This window comes from Aethalodelphis obliquidens, unplaced genomic scaffold (genome assembly GCF_003676395.1).
Source record: "Aethalodelphis obliquidens isolate GAN/ISIS:26980383/991018 unplaced genomic scaffold, ASM367639v1 scaffold16, whole genome shotgun sequence".
Classification (NCBI taxonomy): Eukaryota; Metazoa; Chordata; class Mammalia; order Artiodactyla; family Delphinidae; genus Aethalodelphis; species Aethalodelphis obliquidens.
Window position 1 is genome coordinate 25,376,985 of NW_020837960.1, and position 13,017 is coordinate 25,390,001.

The 13,017-nt window shown below is 33.4% G+C and overlaps 1 protein-coding gene across 5 annotated transcripts in view; it reads right to left on the bottom strand.

Moving 5' to 3' along the window:
- The window catches only part of PDS5B (PDS5 cohesin associated factor B), a 197,939-nt gene that overhangs the window by 50,291 nt on the left and 134,631 nt on the right, over positions 1-13,017 (bottom strand). For all 5 annotated transcript variants that reach the window (XM_027116533.1, XM_027116536.1, XM_027116535.1 and 2 more), the window contains exons 20-21: positions 3,307-3,430; positions 361-519 (exon numbers count right to left, since the gene is read on the bottom strand). In XM_027116533.1, coding sequence (XP_026972334.1) covers positions 361-519; positions 3,307-3,430 — 283 coding nt within the window. The remainder of the gene's footprint in view (positions 1-360; positions 520-3,306; positions 3,431-13,017) is intronic.

The window sequence follows — 13,017 nt, forward strand, 5'->3', positions numbered from 1 at the left end:
TGAAATGCAACAACTACTATCATAACAACCATATTATAAACTAACCTGTCAGTCTTCACATTTTTTAAAAAAGATGTCATTATAAAAATTAAACCCCTATAAAGTTAAAATAGACAGAATCAGGTAATGTTTTGTATTTATGAAGGAAAGTATTCCAGGTCATAGTCCTATGCTCAACTAAAGAGATGTTTCAATGTTGTTTCACTTACAATGGAGATACAGCATGTTAAAAAGATAGGAAAACCTAAAATAAGTCAGCCAAATTGAAGTGTTATTTACATCATTTCACTTCTCTCTTTGATGCATAAAATTTTAGAAGATAGCATTATGAAGAACACACCACTAAAAAATAAAAATTACCCGATCATTCATGAGAAGATCTTTCACAATGAAAGTAGCTACCAAAGACTTCAAAGGAGCAGCAAACTGATCCGGTGCAAGGAGAGCAATATGACCAATAGTAACCAGCGGTGTTATGAGATGTTCCAGGTTGCTTGGATCCAGGCTCTTATGCAGAGGCTGAAAATGAGGAAAGGAAAATGATCAACTCCATAAACATGCAAATAAGCTGTTCACATATTTCACCTTCAAATATTAAAAACTACAAAAGTTCCAATACATGGTTTAAGTAGTAGCTCAAGCTTACATTTAAACTTTTATAGGTTATTTATGTAGAAGGCATCATATTTCAATATTTTCAGTTTTGCCCAAGTTATATTTTAGAGGTTACGTAAAGAACATTTCAGCATGAAGAATATTATGTATCATATATTTTATGACCACATATATAAGTATGTTAGAGACTGCTAAGGCTCACCAATATCCACTTCCATTCAAGGATGCCTATATGTGCAGTTAGGTGAGGATGTGAATAAGTTCTGGTTACCAGAATGGGAATGAAAGTGAGGTATGCCATGCCTGTACTGAGGCAGATATGAGCAATGTTTCTTCTCCACATTCTCTCTCTTTACTCACTGGCTGTCTTAATACCAAGGATCCAGTGGGACTCAAAGAGAAGCCACTAGTCAAAAAGGGTCTGTGTGCCTAAGCCACTGATTAGAATACAATCAAAGCACCCAATTAGACTTTTTTCAGGACCAAGAAATAAGTTTTATTATGTACAGTCACATGGATTTTTGTGGATTTTTATAGCATCAAATATTAAGTACCATAACTAATAAAATTATTTTTATTATTCTAATAGGAAACCCAGCCATTAATATTCATTTTGCCATGACAAAAGAATGAGGCTCCTTATATACTCACATAAATTGATACCTAAAATATATTGTTAAATTTTTTAAATAGGAAAATCAGAAGAGTGGCTACAGTATACTATCATTGGCATAAGGAGAGGGGGAAGGGACAAAATATGTGTGTATTTTGTGTATTTACATTACTTGCATATGAATAAAATCTCTCCAGAAAAGTACATTAGAAACTGATAACATTGGCTGCCTCTAAGAAACTGGGTGGCTGGAGATATGGGGGTGAAGCAAAAGAGAAAACTCTTTACTCTTTAGTATTTATTACTGGATATTTGTTTTGTATCTCTTGATTTTGAAGCAAGTGAATATATTATCTATTAAAAATTTTAATGACACATTTTAATTAAGAATTGATGCTCTATCCTCCTACACTGAACACCAAGAATTCTAGGCTTGAAAAACAACACAAAACTGTTCTTCCCAACACAATGGGGCAATATGAGAGGCTTAGTTTAGTCAAAAGTATACTTAAATGAGTTTACTTCTTGCTATTCTTGATGACCTCCCTCAGTACCTCCACTGCACATCTAAGTGATAACTTGTTGTTTACATTATAAACAAATACCTGATAGTGTACTTTTTTCAATTCATTTATTATAATGTGTGACAATTTTCCACAGTAAGATAATAAAATCATTTCTGAAAAAGCAAAATAAATGGCCAGTCCCTCGATTAACAGTAACCTCATAAAGGCCATATGTCTCTATGAGACCTTTTCTCAGAAAGCCAGCCAATCCTGTATGTCATAGTAGAAGGATTACCAGTTAGGTTCTCATAAAGATAAGTAAAAGATATCAAAAATGAAAATAAAAGTACCCTAAAAATTCAAGTTATTATCAGCATTATCCTCCTCCCTCATCATCATTGGAAGGAACAAAAAGGAGATTATTCAAGAAAAACAAAAGCTTTCTAGAAATCAACATGAGTTCATTGAAGTCATCCTCTTATTTAAAAAAAAGACTATAGAAAGTATTTCCACCCCCAAATTTAAAATATATTACTATTTGCTATCTATAGCAAAGATGCTGTTTAATAAAGAAAACTTTTTTTCCTCCTTTAGGTCTTTAACATAATATATGAAAATATGACAAAATTAGCATAAATATTTCTAAAACAGAGATAACAAGTCTAAGTATTTATGGTGGGTTAGTTTCAGCATAATTTCCAAATTGTTTTGACTTCATTCAAAGCTCCTAAACTAAAATTATAAGTTAGGATTTTATAGATTTTCTGCTTAGCTTCTATTTGCAGGAAGAATGCTAAAGACAGCCCCTGATTATAATAGCTTGTAATGAAATTGCAATGCTTAGAAAGGGTAATAGTAATTCCAAGTACAGAAAAAATAATATAAAATACATATTGAAAAGATGGTCAGTAGACATTTGGTCCTATCCAATACATCCATAAGACACTTGGTCTACACACAAAGGTCCTCGATATTTGTTCATATCTGGTCCTGTCCAAAACCATTTGGCATGGACCAAATATGTCCACAGACATTCTGGAGAGCACCAAAATATCAAGAACCTTTTGGTGTGGACCAAATGCTCTGCAAGGGAAAAGGCACATTTTAATCTGACATAAAATTATGTCAGTCACTGAAGTACAAACTTATACTTATTTACCTTACATTACAAATTAGTATGGATTTATAGAACCCCACATTTCAGTAGTATCTCATATATAGAAATCTAACTTTCAAATCTGTAAACTGATAATCATCTACTACCTACTATCAGTAAGTAGGATTTTATATGTAATTACTTACTAATGAAAAACAGTTTCCTAATACTAAATGTATAAAGTAATGTCAAAAAAATATTATACAACTGTTTGATTTCTGAATCTGAGTTAGCATTAAACATCTGAATAATCAGATATTTTCTGATTTTAATCGCCCATCAATATTGATTATACTAATTCAAATTCTGAAAATAAACTATAAAATGATACATCTCCAAATGTGAACATCCTATAAAATCATTCATATTTGTTTTTTAACTATAACATGAAACAAACAAAAAACTTTTCTCTTTACCTCAAATATCTGTGCAAACTGTGTCTCTTTACTAGAAAATATTGCATGGATACAATGAATAGCATATTTGGCTTGACGGGGGGGTCCTTTCTTAGATTTGTGATGTAAAACAGGAAGCAAAGCTCTAAAAAAAAAAAAAAAAAATTAAAGAAAAACAATTAACCAGAAAAAACAACATGACTTCCACTAGATAGCTTGTATTTTTTAAGTAATGTTTTGTAAGAACAAAAAAAGTCATAACATCTACTCAGACATTTTCAATCTATAATTTCGCTTTATAAATATCTATATTAAAAATATAATCCAAATAAAGTATTTTTTCCTTTTTACTTAATAATTATAAAAACAAACAAGGATGGTGACCCATTTCTTCTTTTTAATGTCATTCCTTTAGCCTTTTCTATTTTATTCTCACTGGTACCACTTCAGCTAAGCTTCTGCCACCTTACACCTTCTTTCTCCAGGCTCTTCCTCTTCCAATTCACCTTTTACTTTGTGCCAAAACAACCTACATGAACAGAAATTTGATCATTTAACCAATACAAATTGAGCACTTACTATAGTGCCAGGCACTATTAAAAGTCCCAAATCCTTGCCTTCATGCTACCAGCATATTAGGGATAAGACACATGATTATACATAAAGTAGCAAAACATATGTTATGTCAAATTGTGGTAACTCCTGTAAAGGGAAAATAAGAAGCAGAAGAAGAAAAAGAAGACAGGAATAGGGAATGGGGCTAAGTGTGTGACAGTGTTACAATTTTAAATAGGGTGCTTATAGATGTGCTTATAAAGTAACATTGGAGCAGAGTTCTGAAAGAGGTAGGGAATGGGTCATATAGCTACCTGGAAGAACATTTATGTATCATATCATTCCACTATATAAAAACTTAAAATCCTGAATAAAGCAGAATCTCTTAGCTCAACTATTATGAATACATCTCACAGTGAAAGCAACTTCTGAATCCTCCCCCTTCCCCAATAACAACCCAGTGCTCCAGTAGAAAAAAAAAATTAGAGATAAAATAATTCATTATAATAATATCAGAGTCTCAGAAAAGATACCAACAGCAAAATATAATAAAAATAAATAAATGACAAACTGAAGGGAAACTTTGCATTTCATGTTACAGAGAAAGGGTTAATATCCCTAAAATGTAAACACCTACAAATAGAGAATGAAAAGACCAACAATATCACAGAAAAATGGGTTGGATTTAACAGAGTAGAAAGCTCTTCAAAAGAAGATAAACAAATTACCCAGTTATGTGTGAACAGATGTTTACCTTCACTCCTTTAAAAACATATATAAATACAAATTAAAACTATACTCAGAGGACTTCTGCTTCAGATTAGGACAGTATATCCGAGACTGGGTTTACTCTTTTACCTTAAACAAGTAGAAAACAAGATAATATGTTAATGGTTTCAGACAATGGACAATAGGAAGCACAGTGCGAAAATCCGTAAAAGATGGGAAACAAACTAGAAGAGCCCTACATCTGCCCCCAATTACTGCAAGGAGGTAGTTTCCAGACTGCAGTACAAGGAGAAGTAGAGACCCAAATAGAGCCTGGTGGTTGCATGCAGTTGAGGGAGACAGGAATGAGAATTCAGGGAGGCCAAGGGAGCTATACTTTCTACAGCAAAGCACCACAGAGGAGGGAGCTACAAAGAGAGAAAGAGAGCTTGAGTTCTGTAGACCTGAAGAGGGGTATCCCTGAGTCTTTGGCTGAATAATGATCAGCGTCACGCAAGAGCAAAAACTACCTAAGACCAGGAAAAGAATGTTAGAAAGAAGTAGGCCAAAAAACTCCCTACCACACACAGGGCTGGTAGCAATTCATGTTTCCACCAGCCACAGCAGAAAGACCTTCAAATATATAATCAGGACAAAATTAATCAATAGACGCAGTCCCCGAAATGGCACAGGTGACAGAATTAGCAAAGACATAAAAACAGTTGTTATAAATATGCTCCATATGCTCATGAAGGTAAGAAGAAAACATGAACGTGATGAGGACAGAAGTGAAATATATATATATTAAAAAGACCCAAATGGAACTACTAATTCTGAAAAATATAATGCCTCAAATTAAAAATATATACATAGAATAAAAGCAGATTATATATATTATAGAAGAAATGATCAGTGAACTTGAAGACATAGCAATAGAAACTATGCAAAATAAAACAAAGGGAGGGGGACAGGAAAAAAAATAAGAATGGCACATCAGTGACCTCTAAGACAATATTAAGTAGTCAAAAATACATGCAATTGGAGTTCCAGAAACCAAGGGGGTGAGAAGGGGAGAACATTAAAAAAAAAAAAAAAGAAAGAAAGAATTACCAAAACAACTCCAAATATGATGAAAATAAACCCACAGTCCCAAGAATCTCAACAAACCTCAAGCAGAAGAAACATTAAGTACACCATTCCAAGGCACATCAGTATCAATTTGGTGAAAACAGCGATAAAAAAAAAAAAAATCTCAAAACCAGTCAGAGAAGACATATTATGTACAGAGGAACAAAGAATGAAAGATCACTTTTCATCAGAAACTATGCAGTCCAGAAAATAAGAGAGTGACATCTTTCAGGTACTGAAAACCAAAAGAACTCTCAACCTAGAATTCTTATTCCAAGCAAAAATACTTTAAGAATGAAGATAAAGACTTTTTCAGACAAAGAAAAGCTAAGATAATTAATTATAAGCAGAATTATACTCTAAGAAACATTAAAGTTATTCAGGAACAAAAATGATACCAGCTGAAACTATGGATAGATATCCAAAACATGAAGAATGGTAAAAAAGGTAAATATATGTGTACAAATCAAAGAAATATGCTATTGTTAATCTGAGATATATCAAAGTGTTTAGGGCAAAAATATCAGTAACATATTGTAGCATTTATAACATACATAGAAACAAAATGTATGACAACAAAAGCACAAAAGCCTGGAGGGGGAAGGCATGGAAGTATACTGCTGCAAGATTTTTACAATATACATTAAGGGGTATAATTTTATTTGAACACAGATAAGCCAATAAAATAAAATCATTAAAAATAGTCAACCTCAAAGAGGGCAGAAATAGAAAGAAATGGGAACATATATTAAGATGGCAGCTTTAAACCCAACTGTATCAACAGTTACATTAAATGGTAAATGGTATAAACATTCCAATTGAAAGAGTGTGTCAAATTGGATTAAAACAACCAAAATCAAAACAAACCAACAAAAACAAAACAAAGACCCAACTCAAACTATAGGATATTTACAAGGTATTTATTTTAAATATTAAGCCCCAGGAACATTTACAGGGAAGGAAGGAAGGGGGGGAGGGGACGAGGGAGGAACGGAATGAAAGAATGAGAGAACTGGGACTTCCCTGGTGCCACAGTGGTTAAGAATCCGCCTGCCAATGCAGGGGACACGGGTTCGAGCCCTGGTCCAGGAAGATCCCACGTGCTGCAGAGCAACTAAGCCCATGTGTCACAAATACTGAGCCTACGCTCCAGAGCCCGCAAGCCACAACTACTGAGCCCGCACGCCACAACTACTGAAGCCTGCGTGCCTAGAGCCCGTGCTCCACAACAAGAGAAGCCACCGCAGTGAGAAGCCCACGCACTGCAACAGAGTAGCCCCCACTCGCCACAACTAGAGAAAGCCTGCGCGCAGCAACGAAGACCCAACACAGCCAAAAATAAATAAATAAATAAAATTTTAATGTTAATAAAAAAAAAAGAATGAGAGAATAAAAGACTGAAAGAAAGAGATATGCCTTGCAAACACGAATACAAATGAAAGTAGATGCTGCTCTCAAAGACTGCAGAACAAGGAAGCTAACCAGGGACAAGGAGAAACATTTCATTAACAACATAGTCTGTAGACAAGGCTATGGGGAACCAAGTACATTCGTACACTGCTGGAGAGAATGCGAAATGGTATAACTGCTACAGAGGGAACTGTAACAATATCTAGTAAAATTATGTATGCATTTATTCTATGATATATCCACAAAATAAATATTTCAATGTGGAATAACTGCTAGTATATGTAAAGAGAAAAAAAGCAAGGTGGAGAAAGGCATGTATAGTGTACTTTTTATCATTCTTCTATCAAAGAGGTCATGTGAACACACATACATATACACATACGCACTGAAACATATCTAGACCGACATGCATGAAAAGACTTCTTTTAAGTTTATCTATAGGTAAGAAGGAATAGGGTAGAGTGTTGACGAGTACAAGCTAGACTTCTTAGAATATATCTTGCTTTTTCAGCTTGTCTTTAAAACCTGTGAATATTTCATATAATTAAGAAATGAAAATTTTTTAAAGTAACCTCAAAAAATAAAAAGAAACAAATGAACGAAAGTGTGCATCCATTTGGTGGCATAACCACACAAAGAATCATTCCAAGTAACTTTAAAACACAAGACTTTGACTGTAAATCCCTAGTGTGATGCACCCTAAATACATAAGAGAACTACATAAGGCAAACAAACAGCTGTTTTTAGGAATCACACTGGTGGTGCTACTACTATTCTGAGACTGTTCTGTATTTATTATGGGATAATTCAAATGAGTTATTATGTAATATCATAGTTTTATCATCCTGTATTAGCTCGGCATAGGGGAAAAGATAAAAATGTAAAATTGAAGAGGCTCAATAAAAACCCAATTTGAACTGGAATAATCAATATAAACATACAATGCATTTTATCTTCCAAAAAACCTTTTTTTTTTTTTAAGCTGTATGCACAGAATTGTCCTAGAAAAGTGACCCACACATTAGCAATTAGTACACACAAGACTGACATTCTGATTTCTTAATACTATTCCCATTAAAACGAACCAGGGCTCCTCAGAGAAATGGCTGAATCCAGGTCTGGGGCAGGACATGTACAAGATGGGTCTGGAACATTTTGTCATACCAGGTTGCAAAGACATTACAAAGATTAGTGGAGTTATTCAAAAGGATTCAGAAGTCAATCTGAATAGCCTATAGATGGGACAATGTGAGCATCGAGTGATCACTGTAATTGACTGAAACACAAATATGAGTAAATCCATCAGTTTATAATGATATTTTTAAAAGACGACAACAGAGGATACTAGTAAACTCCTCACTCTTTATTTTGAACTCTGTTCAATACATAAAAGAATCACCCACTACTTACAGATATGGAAAACAAACTTATGGTTACCAAAGGGGAAGTGTGGCGGGGAGGGATAAATGAGGCGCTTAGGATGAACATATACACACTACTACATATGTATAAGACAGATAACCAACAAGGACCTACTGTAGAGCACAGGGAATTCTACTCAATATTCTGTGATAACCAATATGAGAAAAGACTCTAAAAAAAAAGAATATATGTATAACTGAATCACTTTGCTGTACATCTGAAACTAACACAACATTGTAAAGCAACTATACTCCAATAAAAAAAAGATTATTCATGATGTTTAAAATAAACTGATAAATTAAATGAAAAAAAGCATTTTAATTTTTCTTTATGTGCTTTAAAGTAATGTTTCTGTTTCTGCAAGTTAACTGACTTAGAGCAAAACGAATAATATTAGGTACAGAAAAAAAGCCTGAATAAATAACTTCTGACGCTAAAAAAAGAAAAAAGGAAAAAAAAAAGTATCAAGCACTTATCCTGCCAAAGAATAGATGAGAAGTTCCTCTTTATAAAAGTATTCAGCTAACAAGTGATAAAGGAATGACACAGTATCATTACTGATTACTAGATGTGATCAGCTGCTAACATCATAAAAGAGAAACAGCCAGGTATTACATTCCTCCTGACAGAAGAGCATACCACCACCTGCAAAGTGGTCCTGTGACGACAAAATAGCTGAAGCAGAATCCAATCAGGCCTCTGGATTCAACTATCACTTTACAGAAAACACAGGAAAACGTTAAAGCGTGCCAAAGGCACACAATTAGCAAAAATCAAAAGTCAGTTTATGTGAAAGTATTCAAGATAAACAACCTGGTTTCTTCATCAAACACAAAGAGAAGAGCTAACTGGAGGGGGAACCTACAGGAGAAAAGGGACTTCAGAGACCTATCAAGCAGTAACAATGTAGAAACCTCACTTGGATCCCGATTCAAAAAAAAACCAAACTGTTAAAAAAAAATTACTATGTTTTAATTGGATATTATTATTAGGAAATTATTATTAACTGTGTTTACGATAAAAGCATTGTGATCATTTTTTTAGAGTTCTTATCTTTTGGAGATACTGAGATGTACAGATGAAAATACAGAGTCTGGGATTTGTTCAGATATAAGGGGAATGTGGGGAGTGGGCAGAATTATAAATTAAACAAAGTGGCTTTTAGTTATTTATATATAAACGGGTTGGTGGATACATGGGAGTTCACTATTATATTCTACCTCTTCTTTATATGTTTGAAAACTTCAATAATAAACTATGTAAAAAAACAATTCGAGCCTCACCAAAATGCCCTCTTTTTAGTCTGTGATTTGTGGCTTCCTTGTGAAATGAAAAATTATTATTTTCTGGTTACTTCAGTAACTGAAGTCCCCAGAGAAGACCTATCATCTCATAAGTCACACACAAGTAAGAAGCAACTATGGTGGGACTTTCAAAGATAGCATAAGAAATTTTAAGTTCATCCAATGTTCTGCATTCTCATTTCAACAGAAAACAGAAATAAACCAAAACAATAAGGAAGGGAAAAAAAACAATTTCAAGAATTCTAAAGCCCTAGGCAGACTGAGAAGTTAATGAACGTAAATGAAGCGACTACCTTCTGACTGCTTTTTATATTAATAAGTTTCTATTAAAGGAAATCCTTTATTCCCTCATTAAATTGATTTTTCCCCTTCAAATTCAAGGGGAAACCCCCCTGCCGCCCCACTTGCGAACAAAACTGAAAAACACATTAAAAACACTAAAGAAAAAAACTCCAAATCCTACTACCCTGAAATAATTAGTGTTAACATTATTTTAGAACTACTTCTAAAATTTCTCTGTACATACATACACATATTAAATAAATGAGAATACAAAACATATATTTAGAAACTTTTTTTTTTAAAGGTCACACAGGTCTTCAGTGTCTGGCTATACCACAATTAATCTAACCAGTCTCCTACCACTGAACATTTAGATGGTTTTTTTTTTTTTTTTTTAAATCTTGACAACAAACAATGAACATCCCTGTGCTAGCTCTTTATCTAGTGTCTCTGAGCTTTATATCCTATAATCTGCTCTGAGATCCTGGAGCTGTAAATCTGCAAATTACATTTCCCAGACTCCCACAAGAGCTAGTAGGTTCTTCCAACAAGAGACACCACAGCTTCTTTAAGGCCGCCTCTGCAGTAGCTGTGCTGCCCTGCAGCAAGAGCCAGGCCACCCCTACTCTGACAGTTAGTTGGCACAATGTGGACAGGCTCTTCCACCCATTGGGCAGTCCTTAACACCGCTTATTCCCAGTTGTTCCACCAGCCCTAAGGGTGGTAACTGCTTCCGGCAAATCATAATCTCTGAGCTGCCAAAGCAACTTTTTGCTCTTTCAAGCTTCAAACATCTGTATTAATTAATTTATTTACGTTTAAAATACCTGGAATGGTTTCTGCTTCTGACTGGACCCTGAACCATATAACCACTATGTAGACGTATTTTCTAATTATCTCTGGGATAAATACCTCAAAGTGAAACTACAGTATTAAACACCACACACATTTTAAGTTGGTAAGTATTACCACATTACCAACTCAGAAAAGCTGCATCCATTTATATTCCAACTGAGAGCAGCACTGGCATGCTAGCTAAAACTGGTTATACAGCACGTGGGTATTGTATTTTCCTCCAGCACTCTTAGCAGGCATAAATGTCCTTTCCTAATGTGATGAAGGACTTCCTGTTTGTAAATTTCTTATTTATTCCCTATGTTAGTATTCTACTGTGAGATATGTCTGTTATTCCTTTGTTAAGAATCTTAATACATTACAAATATTAACCTTTTCTAAAGTCATATATATTGAAAATAGCTTCCCAGCATACCAGTTCTGTTTCCAATTTATTTCATGATTTTTGCTTTTGTCTAAATAGTATTCTCCCTCACTAAAATATAAGGGCAGAGACTTAACCTGTCCTTTTCATTTTAACATCCTCAAGTACCTTATACACAATGAAGGCTCTACAAATATTTTTTCAATAAATGAATTTTTAAAAATCCAACCCATCAATATTTCAATTGTGACTTGGCATCAGTGTCCCTTTCACCACAAAGTAAGAAGTTACAAAAAATGTACTGGTTACTAATATGTTTATTAATTAATTTTATATATATTTGAAATCTTAGATATATGAATAATCTTTGACTCATCTGGAATACATATAAAAGCAAGTAAGCAGTCTACATTAATTTTTCTTTTTAAAACAGCTTGCCAATTATTTACTCAATAATCTAAGTTTTCCTAATTTCTTTGTTAAATATTATACCCCTCACTATTACAGGGTTGCAAATTTCTTATACACTTTACTTCTAAATCTTCTGATTTCTACTCGTATAATGTTTTCTAAATGATTGTTAATGGTATATAAAGAAAGCTTTGGATTTTTACATACTTATTTTGCCCATCTTATTTTTTAGTATTTTACTAGTTCTGCAGTTCATTCTCTTGAATTTTTCTTAGAATATGATAACTTTGCTTCCTCCTTTCCAACGCCTCCACCTCTTATTTTCTTATGTAATTATATTGGTTAATGCTTCCAAAACAATGTTAAATCATAGCAGAGCTAGTGTATTTTCTCATCTTGCTCCTGATTTTACTGGGAATGCTTCTAGTGTTTTACCATATGATGGTGTATACTGGTTTGAGAAGTATGAAGGCATTAAATCGTATTTTATTGGGTTTAATTATAAATAGCTGATTTTTTTTTATCAGAAGCCCTTTCAGCAGCTGTCAAAATGATCTATTGTGTGCCCTTTCCCTTTTACTCATTTATACAATGAATTATAACATGAATATTAGGCTTTTTAGTAGTAACCCTTTTTGTATTCCTGGAATTAATCACATTTGGCCATAGTATATTCTTGTTTTATTGTAGTAAACTCTCTTTTTGATAATATTTTATGTACAATTTTTGCATCAACATTAGTAATATTTGTCTTAGTTTTCTTTTGGAGGGATATCTTTTATCAGGTTTTAGCATTCCTGTAGTTACCTTGGCTTTATAAGAAGTAATCTAAATGCTTTCTTTTTCTCCCATGCTCTAAACAACTTAAATAAATTAGAATTCCTATGTGGTTTATATATATATATATATATATATATATATATATTTGAAATACCTCCTTTAACACACACCTTTTATTTGCCCTTATTATTATTATTAGAGGGTAATTTTCTCTAATTCTTTTATAGTTATAGTCTATTAGGTTTTCTTCTTCCCTCTACTTGACCCAATTTTATTTATTTACATCACCCTTAAAAAAAAATTCAGGTTTTCAAATATCTAAGATATAGATATAGCCACATCTAAAACTTAAATAATGAAAGTAAAATGATGAGAAAAGACAAATCAGAGAGATGCAGACAAGAAGAAAACAAGAGTTTGATTTAGGGGCATAAACTAAACTGAATGCAAAGGGAAAAAAAATCACACAACTTGGTAGACAGAGTGACCTCACGATAAAAAGGGGCTAGGGCT